This window comes from Oncorhynchus tshawytscha, linkage group LG12 (genome assembly GCF_018296145.1).
Source record: "Oncorhynchus tshawytscha isolate Ot180627B linkage group LG12, Otsh_v2.0, whole genome shotgun sequence".
Taxonomy (NCBI): domain Eukaryota; kingdom Metazoa; phylum Chordata; class Actinopteri; order Salmoniformes; family Salmonidae; genus Oncorhynchus; species Oncorhynchus tshawytscha.
Genome location: NC_056440.1, coordinates 37,013,734 through 37,041,600, shown reverse-complemented (window position 1 = coordinate 37,041,600; position 27,867 = coordinate 37,013,734). Strand labels below are relative to the sequence as shown.

At 45.9% G+C, this 27,867-nt stretch overlaps 1 protein-coding gene across 2 annotated transcripts in view; it reads left to right on the top strand.

Annotated features, from left to right (window-relative positions):
* The window catches only part of LOC112263102 (neurogenic locus notch homolog protein 1-like), a 50,128-nt gene extending 30,566 nt beyond the window's left edge, over window positions 1-19,562 (top strand). Inside the window, exons 10-34 of one of the 2 annotated variants that reach the window (XM_042294883.1) lie at window positions 1,577-1,690; window positions 1,820-2,053; window positions 2,263-2,373; window positions 3,129-3,321; window positions 3,500-3,645; window positions 3,794-3,907; window positions 4,865-4,984; window positions 5,130-5,282; window positions 5,570-5,798; window positions 6,094-6,295; window positions 6,551-6,704; window positions 6,953-7,137; window positions 7,568-7,700; window positions 8,331-8,588; window positions 9,282-9,394; window positions 9,560-10,131; window positions 10,389-10,820; window positions 11,103-11,251; window positions 12,272-12,485; window positions 12,862-12,952; window positions 13,385-13,547; window positions 14,890-15,188; window positions 15,328-15,475; window positions 15,747-15,844; window positions 16,719-19,562. In XM_042294883.1, coding sequence (XP_042150817.1) covers window positions 1,577-1,690; window positions 1,820-2,053; window positions 2,263-2,373; window positions 3,129-3,321; window positions 3,500-3,645; window positions 3,794-3,907; window positions 4,865-4,984; window positions 5,130-5,282; window positions 5,570-5,798; window positions 6,094-6,295; window positions 6,551-6,704; window positions 6,953-7,137; window positions 7,568-7,700; window positions 8,331-8,588; window positions 9,282-9,394; window positions 9,560-10,131; window positions 10,389-10,820; window positions 11,103-11,251; window positions 12,272-12,485; window positions 12,862-12,952; window positions 13,385-13,547; window positions 14,890-15,188; window positions 15,328-15,475; window positions 15,747-15,844; window positions 16,719-18,107 — 6,014 coding nt within the window. In that variant the 3' untranslated portion in view covers window positions 18,108-19,562. Of the gene's footprint in view, window positions 1-1,576; window positions 1,691-1,819; window positions 2,054-2,262; window positions 2,374-3,128; window positions 3,322-3,499; window positions 3,646-3,793; window positions 3,908-4,864; window positions 4,985-5,129; window positions 5,283-5,569; window positions 5,799-6,093; window positions 6,296-6,550; window positions 6,705-6,952; window positions 7,138-7,567; window positions 7,701-8,330; window positions 8,589-9,281; window positions 9,395-9,559; window positions 10,132-10,388; window positions 10,821-11,102; window positions 11,252-12,271; window positions 12,486-12,861; window positions 12,953-13,381; window positions 13,548-14,889; window positions 15,189-15,327; window positions 15,476-15,746; window positions 15,845-16,718 lie in introns of both variants that reach the window. The other variant, XM_042294882.1, reaches the window with a different exon arrangement.
* Window positions 19,563-27,867: the final 8,305 nt, after the last annotated feature.

Sequence of the window (27,867 nt, the reverse complement as noted above, 5' to 3'; positions counted from 1 at the left end):
AAGAAGGACTAAGAATAGCAGCTGAAATAGTGTTGTGTTTCCACGTATTGAATTTCTGTATAGTTGGAGAAGCTGTTGTGAGCTTTCAGTTTTGTGTGTAGTAAAGTTTTGAATTTAGATAATTTTATGAGGTATTTCTCCAGGGGTTCCAGTGGGGTTAGACTATGTGACAAGAGACATTGAGGGTTTTGTGAGCAGAGGAATGCTCGGATGGATAAACGCGAGGCCAACCGACACAGAGGAAGGTTTCTCACCCTCTAAAATGCGTTTTTGTTTTCATTCTTTCACCAGAGCTACTGGGCTGGAAGTATTTCTGGAACAAAATAGTGCAGTTCTCAGTCGGTTCGGATCAAAGACCGTTCAGAGAGAAAGGCAGGAGGCTCCTTGTGTTGAGAAAGTGCAGTTAGGATGCTGAGGAATTAATTGTAGGGAGGTACAGCAGAGAACACAAGAGCTTAGCTTCTGAAAAGCCCCCCCATGTATATGGGACAGGGCAGGAGAGAGGCCTGAATGAGACAGTGGTGAAAGTGGAAGGGGTAGGAGGCGGTGTTGGGGTACTGGAGGGGACTGAGACACATAGACGGTTATGCTCTAAGGGGGGGAGAGAGGGGAATTGCCTTCTTGAGATGTAAATTTGTTCCTGTGTAAGCCCAGGCTGGGGTAGGGTAGGGTCCTCTCCTTTCATTTCTGTACACACCATCTCCATGGAAACCCCACTGGGGCGGTTTGAAATGTCTGATTCCAGGAGCCTGGGCTAAATCTCCTCTCTGGGATGTGTGTGAGGTAACGTTAGCATGGACAGTCTAAAGCAAAAGGGACTCTGTGTTGTGAATGGGAAAATCCACTGGGAGCAGAGCAAACAGCTAGACATGTAGCCACTTCCTATCTGGGATAGTGACCACTGGGATGTCTGGCTGGCTGCTTGGCTTAGACCCCCCTGTGTTCCAATAGGGGGGGGGTCTCTTAATCTCTTTATCAAACAGAATCCATCTTCTTTCCGCTTAGAATGTAAATGTGCTCCAGCAAGAGAAGTTGTAAGAAGAAACAAACTAAAACAGATTAGAATAACTAGAGAAAAATGGGAGCCTGCTGGTTGATTTTTTTGAATGACGATGGATTTGAATAGCTGAGTTCAGAGGTCAAGCTGGCCCTTTTGGGGGCGGGGAGAGGGGCAAGACGGGAGAATGCACATTGTGATGGATAAGTTTTGGGGGACAAAAGAGGCAACCGGCTCGGCTTCGCGTTGCATTGAGCAGACAGTCCCCCCTTTGTCTCTCACCCCTGGTCATGAGGCCTTGGAAGTTTTTCGCCCCTTCTTTTTATACCCCCCTTTCTCAGATGCAGTTTTTTGGGGGGAGAAGTGGTGAAAAGGAGTAGAAATAAAAGAAAACAGAAAGCTTGTAGTACGGTGGAGATGTTGATTAATATGCAGCCGCCTCTGTCATTGCAGGCTCTCATAATGTATGTTCCAGGGCAAGAGTGGGAATAGTTTGGGCTTGGTGAGATCACTCCAACCCCCCCCACACACACATGTACGTGCACACAAACTCACCCCCACCCCTTCTTGTTTTTCTAGGCTTTGCTGGGAATCTCTGCCAGATAGACATTGACGAGTGTGCCAGCACGCCTTGCAAGAATGGCGCCAAGTGCACGGACGGCCCCAACAAGTACACCTGTGATTGCACTGAAGGTATACAAAGCAGCAACTAAGCAACAATAAAGATTTTTAAAAATGTACCAACACTGATAGAATATTTGATGCATCCTGAATAAAATGGGGAGAAATGAGACAGTGACCAACTTCTTCTCTTTCCACCAGGTTACACGGGGCAACACTGTGAGACTGACATCAATGAGTGTTTCTCAGCCCCCTGTCACTATGGTACCTGTAAAGACGGCCTGGCCTCCTTCACCTGTTACTGTCGCCCTGGTTACATGGGCCGGTTGTGCGAGACCAACATTAATGAGTGTCTGAGTCAGCCCTGTCGGAACGGAGGCATCTGCCAGGACCGCGAGAACTCTTATATCTGCACCTGCCCCAAGGGCACCACAGGTCAGACACACACACACACACACACACACACACACACACACACACACACACACACACACACACACACACACACACACACACACACACACACACTAAAATACTTCTCCTCTTAACTCAAAATTGACCTTCACAAGAAAATCATCCAGATGTACTTTCATCTGTGAAAATTTAATTATAGAAACTTTGATGCTAATTTCTTTGCCCCTTAGGTATAAACTGTGAAGTCAACCTGGACGACTGCAAGAGCAAGCCATGTGACTACGGGACATGCCTCGACAAGATCAACGGCTACGAGTGTGCCTGTGAGCCCGGCTACAGTGGTGAGTAGATACTGTAGGGGACCAGTTTGTCCGACTGTGGCAACCCAGGTGGAGACTTGAAGGGGGTACTCCTACCGCCGTGCGTGTTTTAGTCTCCTATTCAGACCTCAGGCGAGGGGAGGACAACAAGGGCGTAGGGGGCAGCATGAAGGGATGGAAGAGAGGGAGGGGTAACAGATGGTGATCGAACGCACTCCTTTTGAGGCCTTCCGTGGCGGTGTCACTTTCCAGCCCCTCCCTGTCCCCAACCTGCTGCCTAGACACACAAGCTGGCCTCTCTCGCCAGGCCCCGAAAGGACCAACACCCACCGGGGATTTCACAGGAGAAAAGATCCCCTGAAAGATTCCTGAAAGTTGATCTTTTAAAAGGGGGAGAAGTTGGTCTATGCTGAATGGCTGCGGTGCTTCAATTGGCCGACAAAAGCAGACTTAAAAACCCCATGTTTCTCGAGATGGATGCATTTACTTTGGGGACATAGAGCCCATTGTGTGGTCCATTGTCTGGTGTAGTATGGGTTGTGCCTTGTGTTTTACTTCAAAATTATATCTTCATAAAAATCAAACCAAAGTCCAAACTCCAAAGACTACAAAATAACATTATGTTAGGTCTAACCATAAAGCATTATTCATTTGTATCATTTTTGTTAAACCAATTTCATGTGCTTGTAAACCATAAATGTTCCTAGTGGTATAAAGTTGAGACGCTACCATTCGAGGGGTCGGAGAAGTAAACGTTTGTGGGTTCTGCTTCACAGGGACCATGTGCAACATCAACATTGATGAGTGTGACCTCAACCCGTGTCACAATGGTGGCACCTGCATCGATGGCATCAACAGCTTCACCTGTTTGTGCCCGGAGGGTTACCATGACACCACCTGCTTCTACCAGGTCAACGAGTGCCTTAGCAACCCCTGTATCCATGGCCACTGTCAAGACAAGGTCAACGGGTGAGTCTGCCTCTTTCATCTGTCTCCATGGCTTCTCCTCCGAAGGAAATGACATAGTTGTGTTTAATTTACATCTAGAAATCTTCCCTACATGTATGGTATGGAACTATGAATATACAGTATCAAAGTGAAAGAATGTATGTTTCTCTAATACTGAGCTTTTCCATCTTATCCTTAGTTACAACTGTCTGTGTGACAATGGCTGGAGTGGCAAGAACTGTGACATCAACAACAACGAGTGCGAGTCCAACCCCTGCATGAACGGAGGCACCTGCAAGGATATGACCAGCGGATACGTCTGCTCCTGTAGAGTGGGCTTCACGGGTGAGTTAGTGTGTGTGTGTGTGTCTTTGTGTGTGTGGTCGTCTAGATCGCACTCCCACCATCAATACATTGTACTGTTTTTATCTATTTGACCCTGACTCAAACTCCAACTCATGTGCTACATATCTTCTTGACCTTTTGATTCCAGGTCCAAGTTGTCAGACGAACATCAACGAATGTGCCTCCAATCCCTGTCTGAACCAAGGGACCTGCATCGATGATGTCGCTGGCTACAAGTGCAACTGCCTACTTCCATATACCGGTATGAACATATTTGTCTATTGTGAAATATTTGTCTGAGTGTCTGTCTGTCTAAGTGTGCTGTTCTCTATGCTTTTCCCTTGCTGTGGGGCGCTACGTTGTTGCTTCTCTACGGCATTGGACATACAGGAAAAACATGCTCTGGAAGACCAAGCTGTCGATGAAAGTTCAGCAGCAATCCTTCCTCTTGGCTAAAAGACTCCAGCGTCTGGTGTGTTGACGTTGGCCCGCCATGACAACTTCGCAAGTGTCCCTGATAACAACACAATATTTTTCAGCAGTCCTCACGTCCTTTCCTTTCCTCCCTTGTTGTATTATTTGAAAAAAAAACAGATAATGATGGACTGCCTTTGGGCACATTTGTTATTTATTCCCCGTCTTTTTGGAAAAATTCACACAGCGTTGGGACCTGAAATAATAGGGGTTGGGAACGAACGACCCGGCTGCTTGACACATTTCCTGTTTGCAGACTTCCTGTCTCACAGAACAGCAAATGCCTTGACAATAGCAGGAAACGTCAGCCTGCTTCCTGTCCGCGCCGGGTACCGTGAAAACAGAAAGGGAATTGTCTCCGCAGGCCCAAACAGCTCTGCTCTCGAACACTCACAGAGCTTTACACTGTGGGCAAGAAGCCTCCTGATATCCTCCTGAATGAAGTGTTTAAATGTCCAATGAAAGCATTATCTACGCAGGGCGGTCTATCCAGACACCCACTACTTCTTGTCATGATACTCTGGTTCCGACAAACAATAGTATTAGACATGATAATAATATGAGAATTTTAATATTGAGCATAGTTAATGTCCACTATCTAAAAGTTTGTGTGTGTGTGTGTGTGTGTGTGTGTGTGTGTGTGTGTGTGTGTGTGTGTGTGTGTGTGTGTGTGTGTGTGTGTGTGTGTGTGTGTGTGTGTGTGTGTGTGTGTGTGTGTGTGTGTGTGTGTGTGTGTGTGTGTGAGGTGAGAACTGTGAGACCCTGCTGGCACCCTGCAGCACCAAACCCTGCAAGAACGCAGGTGTGTGTCAGGAGTCTGAGGACTACGAGAACTTCTCCTGTGTGTGTCCAGAGGGCTGGCAAGGTGTGGGAGCAATATCTTAATAGTAGATGGTGTCATTCTTATATATGAAAATATACAAAATATCTTTTAAAAAAATGGACAAAGGATCTCAGTGATGTATGTGTAGTAAGGCTCACCCCTCCCTCCTCTTCCCTACCCTCTATAGGCCAGACCTGTGAGGTGGACATTAACGAGTGTGTGAAGAACCCCTGTCTCAATGGGGCCACCTGCGAGAACACCAAAGGCAACTACCGCTGTGGCTGCAAGGCCGGCTACGCTGGCCGCAACTGCGAGACCAACATTGACGACTGCAAGCCCAGTAAGTCTCCTTTCCTCTCATCTTCATGACTTCCTCATGAAAACAGGTGGATATGAGACAGTGGCCATGTCTCAATACTCGAAAAGTTGTTCCCTCTCCTTGGCTCTTTTATTTATGACTGATAAGTTAAAAACTAGATAGGCCTCTAAAATATCTCTATAACATCTGCCTTGTGATCAGTGAGAGAGAAAAAAAATACAAGAAAGGAAGCTAATGGAGACTATTGAGCCGCAGCCAGTGTGCTAAGCTATCGGCTAACTTTTCTCCCTCCTTGCTCTCGTCCTTAGACCCCTGCAGCAATGGAGGTTTCTGCCGGGACGAAGTGGACAACTTTGTGTGCACCTGCCTGCCTGGTTTCCGTGGCACTAAGTGTGAGGAGGACATCAATGAGTGCGACAGTAACCCATGTAAGAATGGAGCCAACTGTACAGACTGTGTCAACAGCTACACCTGCACCTGTCCTTCTGGCTTCAGTGGGATACATTGTGAGAACAACACACCTGACTGCACTGAGAGGTGAAGAGAGCTCGGACTCCTATTTCTTTCTGTCTTATCTTCGTCACATGGCCTGTTGCGTCTCTGTCACAAACGATGAATATCGCTTTGACCTATCTCTTTTTTTTCTCCTGTCCACTTCTGCCCCCTGTGGCGGAAAGTTTAATAACAGTAAATGACTATCCTGTTATAGCCCAAGAAGTTCACACTTACTAAGTCACTTTACTAATTTGGCCGAATAAAAACATTCAATCCGTCTTTCATGTGATACGCCTGGTATTGCTTTATTGATGTTTTGACGGTCTTTTATCCCCAGCTCTTGTTTCAACGGTGGGACGTGTCTGGACGGCATCAACACCTACACCTGCCTGTGCCCACCTGGCTTCACTGGCAGCTACTGCCAACACGACATCAACGAGTGTGACTCCAGGCCCTGCCTGAACGGAGGCACCTGCCAGGACAGCTATGGCACCTACAAGTGTACTTGTCCCCAGGGCTACATTGGACTCAACTGCCAGGTACAGTGTAGGCCCAGTAAAAATGTGACTTTATACTGTCTGTAGGCAATATACCATTTTGCTATTGTTAAATAAAATGTGCTTTTAGAAATCAAATACTTGGCTGAACAAAGGTGGTATGAATACGTTTAAGTTAACGCGCACTACAAACGTCAGCTATAATGATGTTTGTAGCTGTGAAACAACCGTGTACATTTCCACCTGTCTACTCACCTAGTGACTATCTGTGTCTATGGTGTGTCTGTTTCTCCGCAGAATCTGGTACGCTGGTGTGACTCGTCTCCCTGTAAGAACGGGGGCACCTGTTGGCAGACTGGCACCACTTACAGCTGTGAGTGCCAGACCGGCTGGACAGGGCTCTACTGCGATGTGCCAAGCGTCTCCTGCGAGGTGGCTGCCAAACAAAGAGGTAACACTGGGACGGTGAAGGAGGGTGTGTGTGTTGTGTGTGTGTGTGTGCGTGTGTGTGTGTGTGTGTGTGTGTGTGTGTGTGTGTGTGTGTGTGTGTGTGTGTGTGTGTGTGTGTGTGTGTGCGTGAACGCCTGCATGTATGAGGTTGGATGTGTTTTTATTGTTGTTGTGTTCGTATCAATCTCACACCTGTAACATAAACACTTGGCTACATGTTCTCCCTCTCTCTTGCCCTCCCGCCTCCAGGTGTGGAGGTAGTTGCTCTGTGTCGTAACTCAGGCCAGTGTCTGGACGCGGGGAACACCCACTACTGCCACTGCCAGGCGGGTTACACAGGCAGCTACTGTGAGGAGCAGGTGGATGAGTGCACCCCCAACCCCTGTCAGAACGGAGCCACCTGCACTGACTTCCTAGGAGGGTACTCCTGCAAGGTAGGCTGCTCACGAGGAACACAGCACTCTCCACTTATTTCTCAGGCCCTGGGTGAAACGCATGACAAATGTGACCTAATGGTGTACTGATACCTAGGCTGAACAGGGATTCTACGCCTCCAGAAATGTTTATTTTAAAGTGTTTCCTGGTCTGAAACATTGCCAGACATTCTCACTTTTTGAAATGATCGTCACGTTTTTGGGTCGTGTAAATAAGTGTGTTGGTGTCCTTTCTAAGTGATTCTCCCTATTAAACCTAGACTGGTGAAGGCTGTTTATTAACAGACCAACACACTGCTCATTTGTGGGGATCTCTGAGGAAGGAGAATTTGCTGACCTGTGTGGAAAACTGGCAAAAAACAGCCAGGTAAACAGAAACGGCCTTGTTTCATGTCAGTCGTTTGGTTTGGCTTTTTCTCTCCTCTCTCAGTGCGTGGCAGGATACGTCGGGACGAATTGCTCCAACGAGATCAATGAGTGTTTCTCCCAGCCGTGCCAGAACGGGGGCACCTGCATTGACCTGATCAATACCTACAAATGCTCCTGTCCCAGGGGAACCCAAGGTCAGAGCCCCGCCACCCACCTCCACACACACCATCTCCCTCCTTCCCTCCATCCTCTCCTCTGGTCTCTTCTCCCTCTTTCTCTATCCCTCTCCTCTCCTCTGCTTTTCTCCACCCTCCCACTGTCTCTTACTCTCTATCCCTCACTCCTCTGGTCTCCTCTGTTCCTCTCCGTACTCCCACTCTTTGTCTCTCTCTCTCTCTCTCTCTCTCTCTCTCTCTCTCTCTCTACCTACCTCTCTCAATCCACCACACTTCATTAATTAGGGCTTAACAGTGTCCAGCACATGTCTGAAACTCTCCTCCCCGTCAAATGCAGGATTGATTTATCTCCTGGACATAAAGGGTGTGTTTCTTGTTGGTCGGTTGAAGTACTGTTGAAATTGATGTTGCCCCCCAAAAAGTGTGGTTACATAGGGAGCAAACAAGAGAAAACACCACAAAACGGTACATTAAAATGTGTATTAAACCATTGCAGGTCGTAGGATTTAGGTTGTGTTTAGGCTGACTGTTCCTCCCCTCTCCCTCCCTCCTCCCTCCCTCCCTCCTCCCTCCCTCCCTCCCTCCCTCCCTCCCTCCCTCCCTCCCTCCCTCCCTCCTGACCTCCCTCCCTCCCTCCTGACCTCTCAGGCGTTCACTGTGAGATCAACATAGACGACTGCAACCCCTTCACAGACCAAGTCACCAACGAGCCCAAGTGCTTCAACAAGGGGAAGTGTGTGGACAGGGTGGGAGGTTACCACTGTATCTGTCCCGCCGGCTACGTAGGGGAGCGCTGTGAGGGGGACGTCAACGAGTGCCTGTCCAACCCATGTGACCCCCGCGGGACACACAACTGCGTCCAGCTCACCAACAACTACCGCTGCGATTGCCGTACTGGATACACAGGTAATATTTAACGTGCAGGAGGGTGATGTGATGGACCAGGCTGGAGAGTGACTGCAGCGCAGGGTTGGGTTTAGTGTCATGTTAATTACAGTTATTTCATGGGGTTGAGTATGGGAAAGCAAAGACTAGTCTTTTTCGAGACGAATCACCTTGGACTTGCATGAGAAATGTCAACAACAAAAAAATGACCTTATCATTTTTTCTGTGGTATATAGTCCCAAATGATATGTATTTACCCCATATGGCAGGACTCTCTAACGCTGTTCCTGGAGAGCTACCTTCCTGTAGGTTTTCGCTCCAACCCTACTCTAGCAGACCTGATTCCAATAATTAACTGGTTGATAAGCTGAACTGCCTTAGTTACACCTGGGGTTGGAGTGAAAACCTACAGGAGGGTAACTCTCCAGGAACAGGGTTGGAGTGAAAACCTACAGGAGGGTAACTCTCCAGGAACAGGGTTGGAGTGAAAACCTACAGGAGGGTAACTCTCCAGGAACAGGGTTGGAGTGAAAACCTACAGGAGGGTAACTCTCCAGGAACAGGGTTGGAGTGAAAACCTACAGGAGGGTAACTCTCCAGGAACAGGGTTGGAGGCTCCTGCTCCACGGCATTAAACGTTAACCTGTGATTGGCTTATTGACAAAGGAACGTTTCATGTCCTTGATGTAACCATCTCTCTCTGTGACCCTACAGGAGAGCATTGTGACACGGTGTTTGACGGCTGCAAGGGCAAACCCTGTCGTAACGGAGGGACATGTGCCGTAGCCAGCAACACTCCTCACGGCTTCATCTGCAAGTGTCCACCTGTAAGTTCCCGCACAACCACGGGTGCTGCCATAGTTCTGCCAAAGACACCGTATAAGAGACATCCAGCAGATGTGTTGCACCGTTTTCATCCATTCAACATGCTGTAATGCATTTAATAAATAGTATTAGTACATTGACACGTTTCCTCTCCTTCCCCTCTACAGGGCTACACTGGCTCCACCTGTGAGTACGATGCCCACTCCTGTGGCAATCTTCACTGTCGTAACGGTGGCACCTGCGTCTCCGGACACAAGAACCCAAAGTGTCTCTGTACCTCCTCGTTCACGGGGCCAGAGTGTGAATACCCCACAGACAACCCTTGTAACACCAACCTTTGCTACAACGGGGGAACCTGTGAGTACAGCTCAGAGGCTCCGTACTACCACTGCGTCTGCCCCACCAACTTCAACGGCCTGCTATGTCACATCCTGGACTACAGCTTCCTGGGCGGGTTCGGCCGTGACATCACCCCCCCGCCGGAGGTGGAGGTGAGCTGTGAGATCCCCCAGTGTGAGGAAACGAAGGGGAACAAGTTCTGTGATATGTTGTGTAACAACCACGCGTGTGGCTGGGACGGGGGCGACTGCTCGCTCAACTTCAACGACCCGTGGAAGAACTGCACGTCGTCCCTGCAGTGCTGGCGCTACTTCAACGACGGGAAGTGTGACGAGCAGTGCAACAACGCCGGGTGTCTCTACGACGGCTTTGACTGTCAGAACCTGGAGGGCCAGTGCAAGTGAGTGAGACACTTGCCACCCGGGGCTGAATACAATACTCGATAAGGGGGAGGCCAATCCACCTTGAGACCTACTGGCTATGCAGGGTTCTGCTCCAGACCTACTATAACTCACCTGATTCAGCTAATGCTGTAGATAATGCATCAAGTCTGAGTAGCAGTTCAAGGCCTGAACAACAGTCTGAGCTTTCTTTTGAAATAATACGCATCCCATTAAAAGCCATACTGAATAATACTATTTCCTCTTGTCTCTCCAGCCCTCTGTACGACCAGTACTGCAAAGACCACTATGCGGACGGCCACTGTGACCAGGGCTGCAACAATGCAGAGTGTGAGTGGGACGGTCTGGACTGTGCCAACAACATGCCAGAGAAGCTGGCGGTGGGCCGCCTGGTCATCGTGGTCCACATCATGCCCGACCAGCTCCGGAACAACTCGCTTGGCTTCCTGCGCGAGCTGAGCCGCGTGATCCACACCAATGTGGTGTTCCAGCAGGACGCTAAGGGACAGACGATGATCTACCCATACTACGGCAGTGAGCAGGAGCTGAAGAAACACAACACGAAGCGCTCGGTGGGCTGGACAGAGATCCCTGACACCGTTCTCAGCTCCATGAAGAACAGCATGTATACTATAGCCAATGGAAGCAGCCGCAGACGCAGGGAGCTGGACCCCATGCAGATCAAAGGGTGAGACAAATGTTCGGGAACAATCGTCATTTGGAATCTGGATTTTAATGGAATTTTCATGCGAACCTCCCATTTACGTGGAAGCCAAGCTAGTTTCTGTGTGAACTGCCCTTCCACGTATTTGGTAGCGATGTGTTGCATAATCATCCATTGGAAAACTGGTGTCTGTCTTTTGAAGAACTGCTGCTAGTTCCCTGAACAGGAACCACTGAGCTGTCCTTTCGTCTCTCTGAGGTTTTTAGATCAGGTCTAACGTGTGTCACATGACTCTGTCCTCCACAGCTCCATAGTGTACCTGGAGATTGACAACCGCCAGTGCGTCCAGCAGTCCACGGAGTGCTTCCAGAGTGCCACTGACGTAGCAGCCTTCCTAGGGGCCCTGGCCTCCAGTGGGAACCTCAACGTTCCCTACATCATAGAGGCGGTTCACAGTGAGTTTCTATCTCCTTCCATTCTAACAGTCACCAGGCCAAGAGTACTGCTGAAACACTGAAATACTCATACACCCCCCCCCCCCACACACACACACACACAGACAGACAGACAGACAGACACCACACACACACACGGTGAAGGTTTTCTCCCCTAGGTCTTAACCCTCCAACACCACACTGTGAAGATGGGGTGTTCTTTGATTGTGTATTTGATATTCAACAATGAAACAAATGTACTTTTGAATCACATGTACTAAACAATCAATGCAGCAGTCTGTGTTTAAATCCAATGGCTTCAGGCTCCAAAATGGTTAATTGCCGTAAATCAACTCATCCACCCCCCTACCCCATCCACATACCATTCTAGCGCACAGACACACAGACACACACACACACACACACACACACTTCATCCCACAGTGTGAGGCTGCTGCAACCTTCACCTCGCTGAATGTAATACCAGGACTTAATGCATCTCTAAGGGTTTGGGTTGGGAGAGTTTATCATTTCAAAATCGTTAGTGGAAAAAAGCGAAGGGGAAAAATTGATCGGGAGTGTGCTAGAAGTTGGGAGTCTTTGTTATCTTGAAAATCCTAATAAATCCTTCGTCTTTACAGCTTAAAGCGCGTGCAGTAATTTGAAGTTCATTAATCCCTCCCTTTTTTTCCCCTTAAAGAAGAAATGGTAGAGTTGTCTCCTGGCACCCTGGGCTGAGAGGGGAGAGGAGGTGTTTTTTTTTTGTATATTTTATTTTATCTCTAGCTCTATTTGATGAGAAGTGGTTAGCAATTCTGATGATTACAGAATAGGACCAGCCTTGTTTTACAAACGGCGCTCCTCCTTCCCGTTATAGCTCTGGCCATGGACAACTAGGACCAGGCTCCAGGAGGGGGTTTCACTAGACTAGAGGAGCTGGACTAGCAGTCCTGCGACCAACCCAACGCGTGCCTGCCTGCCTATCTGGGTTCTCAGGCTCCGCTGCTGTCCGCCTTACCATGTTGTCCCTTTCCCCTCCAGGTGAGGTTGACCCCCAGCTTCCGTCGGAGCTCTATCCTATCTACGTGGTCCTAGCCGGACTGGCTCTCCTGGCCTTCGCAGGCGTGGGGATGGTCGCCTCACGGAAGCGACGTCGCGAGCACGGCCAATTGTGGTTGCCGGAGGGCTTCAAGACCAGTGAGCCCAACAAGAAGAAGAGGAGGGAGCCCGTCGGGGAGGATTCGGTGGGATTGAAGTAAGTTTCCCGGGTTTCCATGCAGCACCACATTGTTTTCCCACCATGGGTCACAGTTTGTTTTTTCGTGGATTTGGTCGTAGCAGGGTGTGGAGCGGTAACGAGAGTTTTTGGGGCTGAGGGGTCTAGTTGGCGATTAGAAAGAGGGGGGAACGGTTCGGATCATTAATGATAATGTTGCAGCAGGTTTAGGTAACGGGTGCATTAATTGACTTGTCTGGGCGATAGTGGTGGGACGAGACAGGATGGGGGGGCTCAATCAATGCTTTTGTTTCGGTGTTGGTGCACTGCCACTGAGGAAGAGGGCTCAGCTGGGATAGTTGGCTAGCTCACGTGCTGCATCCGGATTTTCAATGGGATTTCTGTCTGACCACAGGCCACTGAAAAATTCCTTGGACATATCACTGATGGACAACAACCAGAATGAATGGGGAGAAGAGGAGCCTTCAGACGCCAAGCGCTTTAGGGTAAGGAGTCTAAGGACACCACATACTGGCATTGGGACCTACTGTTGGAGGGAAAGACAGGAATAAGAGTAGAACATGGACTTCATAAGAAATACCTAAAGAAATATATGAAGAAAATATCTTCAGTCAGGGATTTTCTCTTCTTCATCACTGATAATAGCCTTCAAATATCACTTGATTCCAGTTTAGTTTCAAGATGTATACATTTACATAGGCTATTGAATTGAATTTGCTTTAATTTAATATTAAGATATTGAAAATGTAGAGTCTCCTTTGTGTTGGTTTTTGGTTTTATTGTCCAGAATGTCAGCATTTGAATATATACAAGTCGGTTAATTAAACCTTAGTTTTCAACTAGGTTTGAGATGAAAGGCTTTGGATGCGGTGTGAGCTAATTGATTGTCCGTCCACCCCTCGGTCTGGTTCCAGCAGTTTGAGGAGCAGGCGATGCTGGACCTGGACGACCAGACGGACCACCGCCAGTGGACCCAGCAGCACCTGGACGCGGCTGATCTCCGAATCCCCTCCATCGCCCCCACACCACCTCAGGGGGAGATCGAGAACGACTGCATGGACGTCAACGTACGGGGACCAGGTGTGTTTACAGCCACTCGTTTCATCGTTAAGGGAAATTAAGACAGATTTTAGCTGTGAATTTGACTGATTTTGGGGAGATTTTTTTGTTTTTTACCTCAATGTCTACTGACAAGGATTGAGTTGATTATTACATTTCATGAAATTGTATTATTTTTGGTGAATATAGAATGTATGTATTTAATTCGGTGTGTATCAGGTGTGTAGGACTTCAGTAATACTGTTGGAATGGAATTGTTGTATTTTGCCCCAGCTATTTTATATTTACGGTGCAGAGGTCATGTACCAAGTATTTTTTGGGGGTCACATTTCAGTTGTCAGTACTGGTGTAGAGTTAGAAAAGGAGAGATGAGAGGTCTTCATAATTATGTCATCAGAAGTGTCAGGAAAAATGTGGATACAAATATTGAAAAAAAAGGTATTTAAATATGATCATTCTAATAATTTGTATTACTCACAAAATATGTATTCCTATTCAATTTAATTATATTACCTTAACATCTTGCTTTGAATAGACATCAAACTAAACTTATGATCATATTTTAAGGTATTTTTCTGCCTCAGTTATTAGTTGATTGATTTACACCTCTGACTGAGTGAGCAATGGCAAGATTGTGTGTGTGTGTGTGTGTGTGTAGGAGTAGCTAAAGCCCTGTGTCCTCAGGGGTAAGGGGATCCAGATCAAAGCATGCAGCTAGAAGCCCTGAGCCCAGGGGAAAACTCCCTTCCTGCTTACATTCATCATCGGACCACTAATAGGCCTATTTTTTCATATGCTTTATTAATAAAACCAATAACGGGCCAAAATACAAGAACACCCTTTTATTAAGTGTCAAGCCCCCTGAAGAGTATTTTAAGAAAATCAACAGTAACATGCTCCTCGAACTAAAGCACAGCACACACACGTTTTCTCTCCCTAACCGATCAATGAGCCCGAATTGAATCTGTGAGATCTGGGGCTCGCTATTCTTTTGAAGAGGAGAAAACCATCCAGGTCGACTGGCTGAGCCTCCCCTCAGAGATGATAATGTTCAGTTTTCCAGCTGCCTGGGTTTCACATAGCCTGGCCCGTTTCCCCAAGCTCCCCAACGTCGGGCTCGATCAGAATCCGTTATCGAAAAGAGCGGTGATGATACACACAGGCAAACGCATCAAATCCACATTCGATTTGTTTGTTGTTTTGTTTTGATCTTCCTTGTGCTTTGAAGTACTGACTCTTACCGTTTGTACCAGGAACTGGGCTCCGTCCCATGCTGACCCTGCACTAGTGCACTGACTGCCAATGCTGAGGTATAGTCAACTCCCCTGGTCCTAAAGTATGGTCTCTCCCTCCCTCTGCCCAGATGGCTTCACCCCCCTGATGATCGCCTCCTGCAGTGGTGGAGGTCTGGAAACCGGCAACAGCGAGGAGGAGGAAGACGCCTCTGCCAACGTGATCAATGATTTCATCTACCAGGGTGCCAAACTCCACAGTCAGACGGACCGCACGGGGGAGACCGCCCTCCATCTCGCTGCCCGCTACGCCCGCTCCGACGCTGCCAAACGTCTGCTGGAGGCCAGTGCAGATGCCAACATCCAGGACAACATGGGCAAGACCCCGCTACATGCTGCTGTGGCTGCCGACGCTCAGGGCGTCTTCCAGGTTAGGGTCAAATGCAGACTCATTTGTGGTTTTGAGTAGCAAAGAGATCTACTGTATTGGATTGGCAATGTGACCTTTCTTCCTTAGTTTCTCTATAGATAATCTCATGCAAGGTTAACCAGCTCGTGTCTTCCTGTAGATTTTGATCAGGAATCGTGCCACAGACCTGGATGCCCGCATGCACGATGGCACCACCCCTCTGATCCTGGCAGCCCGCCTGGCAGTGGAGGGTATGGTGGAGGAGCTCATCAACTGCCACGCTGACGTCAACGCTATCGATGACTTCGGTAGGGCTCTTATGTCACTGTTGTGTCTCTATCGGCTCCTTGGCCTCATCGTACTCTTTCAACCAGAGCTATAGTGGAGCACTTTCGATCCATCAAACGTTACATTTGTTATTAGAAATGGGCAGAATAAAATAAAAACATTTTCTTTTACAAAATGTTGAAATAATGTGGGGTTTGGAAAGAAATGATAGTCAGGTTTCTTTAGGTCAGTTTAGACAGGCATGGCTTGATGTGAACTGAAAGTTGGTCTCTCCCGCTCTCTTTCACAAAGGAAAATCTGCTCTGCACTGGGCAGCAGCAGTGAACAACGTGGAAGCAGCTATCGTACTACTGAAGAACGGCGCCAACAAGGACATGCAGAACAACAAGGTAAGGCATCTCTTCCTGCCTGATAAGACACCATAGAAGAAGCTGCCTCCATAAGCTACGTTGCTTTTTTTATTGAACCTTTATTCATGCAGGTTATTCTCAGTAGCTAGGTTCCCATCCAATTGCGTGATGACGTAGTGCACACAAATGTACAGTACTTTTTCATCGACCGAATAAAAATCGGAAGTTCAGTGTGTTTCCATCGCATTTTCAACTCTACCGATAAGTTCTGTCACAAAAACTGTTGCGTTAAATAGCAAGTGTGCCTCATCTGGTTTTGACACATGCGCTCTAGCCAACAGCTCACAGATACAGTGTGGGTAGGCTAGTCTACATGACGACATTATTATGGATTAGAGCGAGAATATTTGTATTTGTCAAACGGCAGTCAAGCATCAATAATCATGTCACTAAAATAAGATCCTCGATATTTATTGGAAAGGAGCATCAAGCTCATCACCGTGCATGTTCACCACCCTGTGAAGTTCATCAGAACTTATTTCATCTGTAGCCTAATAAACTGCAGGCTTCCCCGGGTCGTAGTGGGAGGACCATAAACCATATCATCCCGTGACGCCGAGTTTACTTCTATATGATGGATATTATGGCGTTTCCACCGCCATTTCTCGCATAATTACTTTTAACGACACAAAAACATCCCACCATGTCGAACAAATAAATGATCTGTCAGCGTTTATCAAATTGTACCGAAACTTCCATCACAGCTGTCGTGATTTCTTAAAAATATGGTGACTTTACTCGCATAAAAACTAAGGCTATAAACATGGTTACTGAGATACAATCAATTTTGCAAGAGAGAGCTGTCTGTCTGTGGCCCACTGTAAACATGTTTCTCTCTGTGTGTCTTCCTCAGGAGGAGACCCCGCTGTTCCTTGCTGCCAGGGAAGGAAGCTACGAGACGGCCAAGGTCCTGCTGGAGCACTTTGCTAACCGCGAGATAACTGATCACATGGACCGGCTGCCACGAGACATTGCGCAAGAGAGGATGCACCACGACATTGTCCGTCTCATGGATGAGTACAACCTGGTCCGCAGTGCACCCGTGCACAGCCATGGCCATGGAGGCTCCATGGGCACGACCTTGTCCCCCCCCCTCTGCTCCCCCAATGGCTACCTGGGCAGCATGAAAGTCCAGGGCAAGAAGGCCCGCAAGCCCAGCGCCAAGGGCATCGGCTGCAAGGACGGCAAGGACATGAAGAACAAGAAGAAAGCCTCCCAGGATGGGAAGGGAGGGAGTGTGCTGGATAGCTCAGCTGTTCTGTCCCCGGTGGACTCCCTGGAGTCTCCACACGGTTATATCTCTGACGTGGCGTCTCCTCCCATGATGACGTCCCCCTTCCAGCAGTCCCCGTCCATGTCGCTCAACCACCTCCAGGGGATGTCCGACCCCCACATGGGGGTCAACCACATGGGCATGCCCAACAAGCAGGAGCTGGCACACATGCAGTTCGACCCACTCCCGCCCCGTCTCACCCACCTTCCTGTGTCAGGCTCCAACGGCTCGGGGGGCATGAATGGCCAGTGTGATTGGCTCTCCAGGATGCACGCCAACATGGGCCAGCCCAGCCAGTTCAATCCCATGAGGGTTGGTCCTGTCGGTGGGCAGGGCGGTCTGCACCAGGGGGGCGGGCAGCAAGGCATGATGACCTCTCTCCACAACGGGCTCCCCACCACCAGCCTGTCCCAGATGATGAGCTACCAGGGCCTGCAGAACACCCGGCTGGCCTCGCAGCCCCACCTTCTGCAGCAGGCCCAGCAGCAGATGCAGCAGCAGATGCAGCACCAACAGAACCTGCAGCAGCAGCTCCAGCAGCAGCAACAGAGCATCCAGCTGCAGCACCAGAACTCTAACACTGGCACTAGTGGCCATTCCATCAGCCAGAACTTCATCAGCAGCGAGCTGAGTGGCTCAGAGCTCCAGCAGGGCACAGGGAACCAGGGCTCCATGCCTATCCACACCATCCTACCCCAGGAGACCCAGATCATGAGCCAGAACCTGCCCAGCACCCAGTACCTCACCCCTCCCTCCCAGCACAGCTACTCCGGCCCCATGGACAACACCCCGAACCACCAGCTACAGGTCCCGGACCACCCCTTTCTAACCCCCTCCCCCGGGTCTCCCGACCAATGGTCTAGCTCTTCCCCGCATTCTAACATGTCCGACTGGTCAGAGGGCATCTCAAGTCCACCAACCAGCAGCATGCAGTCTCAGATCGGACATATCAGTGACCAGTTCAAGTAGAGAGTTATGACAAGATGGACTGATTTTGATATTTTTGTATGAAAAGGCACTCTTGAGAAAACAGAACAAAAAGACAGAGCTATGAACTGATTTGACCGAAGGATCTTTTTAAATGCTTTTATACTAACAGTAAGAATTGCCTATGTTTTATTCATTCTGTTTTTATTTATTGTCTTATTTATACTTTTGTTTTCATGTGCTGACAGAAATGTTGGATCCAAGGTGTCAGGCCATAGTCAGGGGAAAGTGAAACTTATAGGCATACTGTAGCTTTGCTTATTTTCTTTATGTAGTGCTTATGTCTGCAGTATACCAAGTTATTCCGACGTACACTGGGTATTTATTTTTGTAGAAATTTTGCCTTTTTAATTTTCATATTATCTTTCGTCAAAATCTTGTTTATAGTTGAATTTTTTTTTAAATATGGTATAATCTTGTAAAAACAAACCGTGATTTAAGTCATTCTATAGAGCACATTCTTAAATCCAGTGTTATTTCAATGTGTTTGAGTTTTGTTAAATACTCTAGCGAATTCAAGAACTGCATTTATTTGTCGACATTCATAAAAGTCAGGCTTATTTTTCCCATCTGTGGTCAGGGATGCTGTATGTATGAATATTATATATACTACATTAGCTGGTTTCCATGTTAACATTTCAAACAGGTCATCTGACCAAAACCAAGAATCAGCTAAATTAGGTGCTAAGCCTCTTGATTTGATTGTTTGTATGTGTGTGGAGCGTGTATGTGTTGGGGTTAGGGAGTAGGGTGGGGTAATGTACAGCACAACCCAAGCTTTGAGATGGGCAGTTAATAGACTGGGCTCGAGTCTCTGTAAGTCTATGTCCCTTGTTACTTTAAGTTGTTCAACAAATGGCCGGGTTGTCAAAATGTTTCAGATGTTATTCTGAGGGATCATTTGCAAATGAACTTACCTATCGCCTTCCAACTGTTTGAGCCTGTGGCCGGGTGTTTCAATGTAAATATGAATATGCATTTCCCTTATAAGCAGGATTTTGTTTCAAAAATCTTAAGCATGCCATTCGGATAAGAGGTTTCACAATGATCCACAGTAATTAAAAAATATATATACATACAGAGCATATATTTTACTCAGTATCACTGAGGAAAAGAGGTCTGAAAGATGTATGCAAACAACATAAATATAGATATTCTAAGCCCTTACAGATAAAGAATAACAGAAATATTGAGGACTTATGAAATTATTATTTATTGACTGTTTCTGTGATACAAAATAATTCACAGATGACTATTTGGACGAATGTTGGATGAATTTTTACTCTATGTAAAAAGGAAGACTGAAGTGTCCTGTTTCTATTGTGTGTCCTTCCCTGATAATTTGTGAGACACTCTGAATGGTATACGTTCTCAATTTTATTCATTCAAATCCTTGGCTGTAGTATCTGCAATAAAATGTTACCTTCCTGCAAAGTTGTAATTTGCATAAAAAGTATTTTTCTTCCTCTGACTGACTTTAAAAAATAAAATAAAATAAATATAAAAAAATCGTATGATAAAAGACATCATTGCGTCTTTGATCTTTGCGTTCGGAAAATCAATTGACTGGAGGTAATAAATCCTCCTTGTAAAGGATACCAAGTCTTTCAGTTCATCTCAATATAGAAACGTTGGTCTACTAAACCCAGCCTGCTGTAGTTTACCGATATGGACTCGGCAACCATGCAAGCACAATCAAACTCGATTGATAATACTGATACAGAGAAAGTGACAGTGAGCGAGAGTGCATGTGTCTCTCCAAATTGATACTTAATGTTATTAGTAGAGTTTTCACACTCAACAGTAATCTCTAATGAATTACGTTTTTTTATTCATTTTTTTCACATTGTCTTCAGAAACTATACTTTTTTTCCCACCAACATTCACATCTCATTGATATCTATTGACAGTGTCTGGACAAATTAGTCAGGTATTGAAAAGTAATTTATTCCCGCATGAGGCGGATGCTGTAGCTGCCATAATGGGATACCTTAGTGGGGCAATATTTAGTAGTGTCTCTCTTGTGATAGTGCCTTTTAGGACTTCACACCTGAGTCGATTGAAAGGACTACAACTCCCACTATGCATAGGGTCCAATATGTTGCCTGGGTTCAGGTTTGTTAATTGACCTCTATGTTGTATGATTCAGACAATGAACATTTCATAAAAACAGTTATTTGCTGAGGCTTTCACCAACAGGCCTTTCAAGATGCCAACTCTGTTTAATTAGCATTATTGTTTTGCTCTCCCTCTACACCAAGACGCAAGGGGCGTTTTCACGTACAGGCGTTTTCAGGAACAGGCATTTTCAGGTACAGGCGTTTTCAGGTAAGACATCGGGTTTGTTCCCCCGAACATCTCATGCTTATTAGGTCAAGAATCCTGAGCACAGCACAGCACTGACCCAAAACCCCAATTTAAAGATAAATACTTTCCCCAAATACTGGACCAGTACAACAGCATGGGCAATGGCACCTATGAGCAGCGGTACCTACTCACAGGTGAGCAATCAGCATCCATTAATTGACATTTCACACACTTTGTACTGGCCTATCTTATTCTGTCCAACCTGCATGCCCACTTTTGACTATTGTCATGCTCTATGTCCTTCTAGATGAGTACCGCAAGAGAAGCTATGGACACATCTTCCACTACACTGGCAACGAGGGAGACATTTGGGACCATTCTGCACTAACTATAATTTTTATTCAGACATTTGGAACCACGAAAATAAATAAACTATATAAATATAAAAAATATATACAAAAATAAGACTCATCAATATAAAAAAAAGTAACGAAAACAAATAGAAACAAATTAATGTTGATTTGGCACTCGAGCATCAATACATTACCCATCCCCGAACACTGTCAACCAAGAGTCAAGACTACATTACCCATCCCCGAACACTGTCAACCAAGAGTCAAGACTACATTACCCATCCCTAAACACTGTCAACCAAGAGTCAAGACTACATTACCCATCCCCCAACACTGTCAACCAAGAGTCAAGACTATATTACCCATCCCCCAACACTGTCAACCAAGAGTCAATACTATATTACCCATCCCCCCCCAACACTGTCAACCAAGAGTCAAGACTATATTACCCATCCCCCAACACTGTCAACCAGGAGTCAAGACTATATTACCCATCCCCCAACACTGTCAACCAAGAGTCAAGACTACATTACCCATCCCCCAACACTGTCAACCAAGAGTCAAGACTACATTACCCATCCCCCAACACTGTCAACCAAGAGTCAAGACTACATTACCCATCCCCCAACACTGTCAACCAAGAGTCAAGACTACATTACCCATCCCCCAACACTGTCAACCAAGAGTCAAGACTACATTACCCATTCCCGAACACTGTCAACCAAGAGTCAAGACTACATTACCCATCCCCCCAAACACTGTCAACCAAGAGTCAAGACTACATTACCCATCCCCCAACACTGTCAACCAAGAGTCAAGACTACATTATGCATCCCCGAACACTGTCAACCAAGAGTCAAGACTACATTACCCATCCCCAACACTGTCAACCAAGAGTCAAGACTACATTACCCATCCCCAACACTGTCAACCAAGAGTCAAGACTACATTACCCATCCCCCAACACTGTCAACCAAGAGTCAAGACTACATTACCCATCCCCAACACTGTCAACCAAGAGTCAAGACTACATTACCCATCCCCCAACACTGTCAACCAAGAGTCAAGACTAAACCGATTCACCTTGGTGGTGTGCAGACTGGTTTTATACTATTCATAACAATTTTGCACAAACCAGAATAAAATGCAACTATATGTCTGTGACACTTACGTTGGAGTCATTAAAACTCGTTTTTCAACCACTCCATACATTTCTTGTTAACAAACTATAGTTTTGGCAAGTCGGTTAGGACATCTACTTTGTGCATGACAAAAGTAATTTTCCCAACAATTGTTTACAGACAGATTATTTCACTTAATATTCACTGTATCACAATTCCAGTGGGTCAGAAGTTTACATACACTAAGTTGACTGTGCCTTTAAACAGCTTGAAATATTCCAGAAAATGATATCATGGCTTTAGAACCTTCTGGTGGGCTAATTTACATAATTTAAGCCAAATGGAGGTGCACCTGTAGATGTATTTCAAGGCCTACCTTCAAACTCAGTGCCTCTTTGCTTGACATCATGGGAAAATCAAAAGAAATCAGCCAAGACCTCAGAAAAACAATTGTAGACCTCCACAAGTCTGGTTAATACTTGGGAGCAATTTCCAAATGCCTGACGGTACCACATTCATCTGTACAAACAATAGTACGCAAGTATAAACACCATGGGACCACGCAGCCGTCATACCGCTCAGGAAGGGGACACGTTCTGACTCCTAGAGATGAACGTACTTGGGTGCGAAAAGTGCAAATCAATCCCAGAACAACAGCAATGGACCTTGTGAAGATGCTGGAGGAAACAGGTACAAAAGTATCTATATCTACAATAAAACGAGTCCTATATCGACATAACCTGAAAGGCCGCTCAGCAAGGAAGAAGCCACTGCTTCAAAACCGCCATAAAAAGGCAGACTACGGTTTGCAACTGTATATGGGGACAAAGATCATACTTTTTGGAAAAATGTCCTCTGGTCTGACGAAACAACAATAGAACTGTTTGACCATATTGACCATCGTTATGTTTGGAGGAAAAAGGGGGAGGCTTGCAAGCTGAAGAACACCATCCCAACTGTGAAGCATGGGGGTGGCAGCATCATGTTGTGGGGGTGCTTTGCTGCAGGAGGGACTGGTGCACTTCACAAAATAGATGGCATCATGAGGAGGAAAATTATGTGGATATATTGAAGCAACATCTCAAGACATCAGTCAGGAAGTTATAGCTTGGTCGCAAATGGGTCTTCCAAATGGACAATGACCCCAAGCATACTTCCAAAGTTGTGGCAAAATGGCTTAAGGACAACAAAGTCAAGGTATTGGAGTGGCCATCACAAAGCCCTGACCTCAATCCTATAGACAAGTTGTGGACAGAACTGAAAAAGCGTGTGCGAGCAAGGAGGCCTACAAACCTGACTCAGTTACAGCAGCTCTGTCAGGAGGAATGGGCCAAAATTCACCCAACTTATTGTGGGTAGCTTGTGGAAGGCTACCCGAAACGTTTGACCCAAGTTAAACAATTTAAAGGCAATCCTACCAAATACTAATTGAGTCTATGTAAAGCTGAAATAAATCATTCTCTCTACTATTATTCTGACATTTCACCCTTCTTAAAATAACGTGGTGATCCTAACTGACCTAAGACAGGGGATTTTTTACTAGCATTAAGTGTCAAAACTGAGTTTAAATGTATTTGGCTAAGGTGTATGTAAACTTCCGGTTTCAACTGTATTCACAGTATTATGAATGAATTGTGGTTTATTTGGTAGTATTTCGTAGTGTGACTGATTTGACTAATTGCATTAGTACTGTACACATTTAGAGGTGTGCTATTTGATAGATTCCCCCGCTCGCCCTGCCTCGGGCTTCCAGTGGGGAGACCTGAGGTCAACCTACCCTCGCCCCCCTCCCCATCTTGTACATCTGAGTCCATATTATGGTCCATAGACCAAGTCCATATTATGGCGAGAACAGCTCAAATAAGGAAAGAGAAATGACAGTCCATCATCAGAGTAAGACATGAAGGTCAGTCAATCTGGAACATTTCAAGAACTTTGAAAGCGCAGTTGCAAAAACCATCAAGCGCTATGAGGAAACTGGCTCTCATGAGGACTGCCACAGGAAAGGAAGACCCAGAGTTACCTCTGCTGCAGAGGATAAGTTCATTAGAGTTAACTGCACCTCAGATTGCAGCCCAAATACGTGGAAATGATCTTATCTCTATGCCAAGTCTCGACCTGACGTGAGTGATTTTCCTGCTGTTTATGTATGGCTATTCTTTTTTTCCCTTGCAGTTTAAGGTCAGACCATTTCTTTTTCACATCAGCTACAGTTCTGTCTTGCTGCCCCACCTGGTTCACTGCAGCGGCGACACACTCCCAAGCTACCTGTTTTGGCTTTCTTTGTCAACCCACTATTTAGTTCACTGAATAATACATGTTGCCTGTCTTCAATCTCCTCTACCATCGCCATGGTCTTGTCTTCCAAAACGTTTGCTGTTCTCTTTTGGTCCATGGCTATTCCTGACTAAATCCTCATTTGTGCTAGCATTCTGTAAGGGGAAATCGCTGACTGTAAGGCACATTCAGGTGCCGTCACTTTAATTTGAGATGTATAGATCACAGGTGTGTAAGCTACAAATGGGCTTCTTAGAACCTGCGCAAGCAAGGTTTTTTATGCTCAGTATCATTTATAAATCGAACGTAAGCACACCGTCGGAAATTATCTCACAACTAAGTTCAAGTATAAATCTAAGAACATTTTTATAAATGAGGCCCCTGGCCTCGACAATCACCCAACCTCAGCCCAATTGAGATGGTTTGGGATGAGTTCAACCGCAGAGTGAAGGAAAAGGAGCCAACAAGTATTCAAGCATATGTGGGAACTCCTTCAAGACTGTTGGAAAAGCATTCCAGGTGAAGCTGGTTGAGAGAATGCCAAGAGTGTGCCAAGCTGTTATCAAGGCAACGGGTGGCTACTTTGAAGAATCTCAAATATTAGATATATTTTAATTTGTTTAACACTTTTAAGATTCAATGTGTTATTTCATAGTTGTGATGTGTTCACTATTATTCTACATTGTAGACAATAGTAAAAATAAAGAAAAATCCAGGAATGAGTAGGTGTGTCCAAACTTTTGATTGGTACTGTATTATTTAGTTGCTTTGACAAGGTCATTTCTGAAGATCATTATTTATTTGATGAGATTAGTAATCAATTTAAGGTCCAAAAACCCCTGTCCCTCGTTTTAAAGGGGCAGTGCAGTCAAAAATGTGATGCTAGTTCTTTAAAAAAATATGTATTTCCACACTATGAGGTTGAATTAACACTCTGAAATTGTGAAAATGATAACACCCTGTTCACAGCCTGTTCAGGTGGGATGGAGTTTTTGGCCCACAGCATGACATCACAATCGGATTATTCTGACCAATGACCACTTATCTTTTATTTGCTTATGTTACCTCCTACATTAAATGGGTAAGTTGGGTAAGCTATAGAGTTTAGACGATCCTATCCGCTAACCAGGGCTGTGTATGTAAATCTATTTACATTTTTATCAGCACCCCCACAAGATCAGACTGAGCATTTTAATGGCAAAAGTACCCTAATTTAAGTCATCAACCCTGTTGCTTTATTTGGTACTTAATAGGCACTTACTATAGTATTTTTTTCATTCTTGAGATGACAAATCAAATCAAATCAAATTTTATTTGTCACATACACATGGTTAGCAGATGTTAATGCGAGTGTAGCGAAATGCTTGTGCTTCTAGTTCCGACAATGCAGTAATAACGAGCAAGTAATCTAACTAACAATTCCAAAAAAAACTACTGTCATACACAGTGTAAGGGGATAAAGAATATGTACATAAGGATATATGAATGAGTGATGGTACAGAGCAGCATAGGCAAGATACAGTAGATGATATCGAGTACAGTATATACATATGAGATAAGTATGTAAACCAAGTGGCATAGTTAAAGTGGCTAGTGATACATGTATTACATAAGGATGCAGTCGATGATATAGAGTACAGTATCAACGTATGCATATGAGATGAACAATGTAGGGTAAGTAACATTATATAAGGTAGCATTGTTTAAAGTGGCTAGTGATATATTTACATCATTTCCCATCAATTCCCATGATTAAAGTGGCTGGAGTAGAGTCAGTGTCATTGACAGTGTGTTGGCAGTAGCCACTCAATGTTAGTGGTGGCTGTTTAACAGTCTGATGGCCTTGAGATAGAAGCTGTTTTTAAGTCTCTCGGTCCCAGCTTTGATGCACCTGTACTGACCTCGCCTTCTGGATGGCAGCGGGGTGAACAGGCAGTGGCTCGGGTGGTTGATGTCCTTGATGATCTTTATGGCCTTCCTGTAGCATCGGGTGGTGTAGGTGTCCTGGAGGGCAGGTAGTTTGCCCCCGGTGATGCGTTGTGCAGACCTCACTACCCTCTGGAGAGCCTTACGGTTGAGGGCGGTGCAGTTGCCATACCAGGCGGTGATACAGCCCGCCAGGATGCTCTCGATGTGCATCTGTAGAAGTTTGTGAGTGCTTTTGGTGACAAGCCGCCTCCTGAGGTTGAAGAGGCGCTGCTGCGCCTTCCTCACGATGCTGTCTGTGTGATGGACCAATTCAGTTTGTCTGTGATGTGTATGCCGAGGAACTTAAAACTTGCTACCCTCTCCACTACTGTTCCATCGATGTGGATGGGGGTGTTCCCTCTGCTGTTTCCTGAAGTCCACAATCATCTCCTTAGTTTTGTTGACGTTGAGTGTGAGGTTATTTTCCTGACACCACACTCCGAGGGCCCTCACCTCCTCCCTGTAGGCCGTCTCGTCGTTGTTGGTAATCAAGCCTACCACTGTTGTGTCGTCCGCAAACTTGATGATTGAGTTGGAGGCGTGCATGGCCACGCAGTCGTGGGTGAACAGGGAGTACAGGAGAGGGCTCAGAACGCACCCTTGTGGGGCCCCAGTGTTGAGGATCAGCGGGGAGGAGATGTTGTTGCCTACCCTCACCACCACAACTGTTTGGCGGAATGACCCTGCTGCCTTGCTCATTTCAACATCATTTGAAATTCCCATGCAGTACACATGGCTTGCTTCTAGAACACTTGGCTGTAATGTCACCCTAGTCCGCTTGATTTTTCCATAGTATGGTTTCCTCAGTGCTGTTTTGTTCTTTATGTTTCGGTTCTTTGTTGCCTTATCAGCCCTCTCCACAGCCAGCAACATTTTCTCCAATGGAGACCTGGACCCATGGGCAAATGGAAGAGTAAGATATATGAATAAAATGTGTATGACTTTTGTTCTGTAGGTGAGAAAGTCCTTAAGCTCATCACTGATTGCATCTCAGAGGGGGCTCACCATTTGGATTTGAGGTGAGAGGACTTATGTCACATTCAAAAATCGCACTTGACTTTCTTCCACTCCACAATCAACTACTGTAAATTCAAACAGTATACAATTATTTACTCTAGAATATTATTTAGTATCTTTTACGGTACCACCACAGGCATGGTTTCAATTCAATGCTAATATTATACCATGCGATCTTACTTCCCAGAGGCCAATGACTCTGATCCGACATCTGTTATAAAAGGCCTGTAAGATGGAGTCAGATTCCATCGCCCAGTGGGTGAAAATGGAGAGGGAGAGATACTGATGAAATGCCATCGACATGGATTGTAATGATTGAGTGACAGAGTTGTAAAATGTTCAATAAAAGTATTTTAATGTTGACATTTATACAAAATTAAAGCAGATCCATGGTTTAATAAAACTAAGTGACATGATTCATAACACATTTTGAAAGGCCATGACTTAAAAACAGTTCACAGACCCAGAAACACTGGTCTCATTAGCTCCCAGCCCTTGGTTTAGCATGTTCATGCCCAAGTTGAAAGAGATTTAAATCAAGACATGGGTGTACTACTTTCCATCTGAGTCAGTGGTGTTGCAGTCTCATCACACGGGCTGTTCCAAAATACAGTGTTGCAAATGTCATAGACGCATAGTTGAATTGAAATGGAGAGATTCTGACCAATGTGTAACATTGACTGCAAATGTTTACAATAT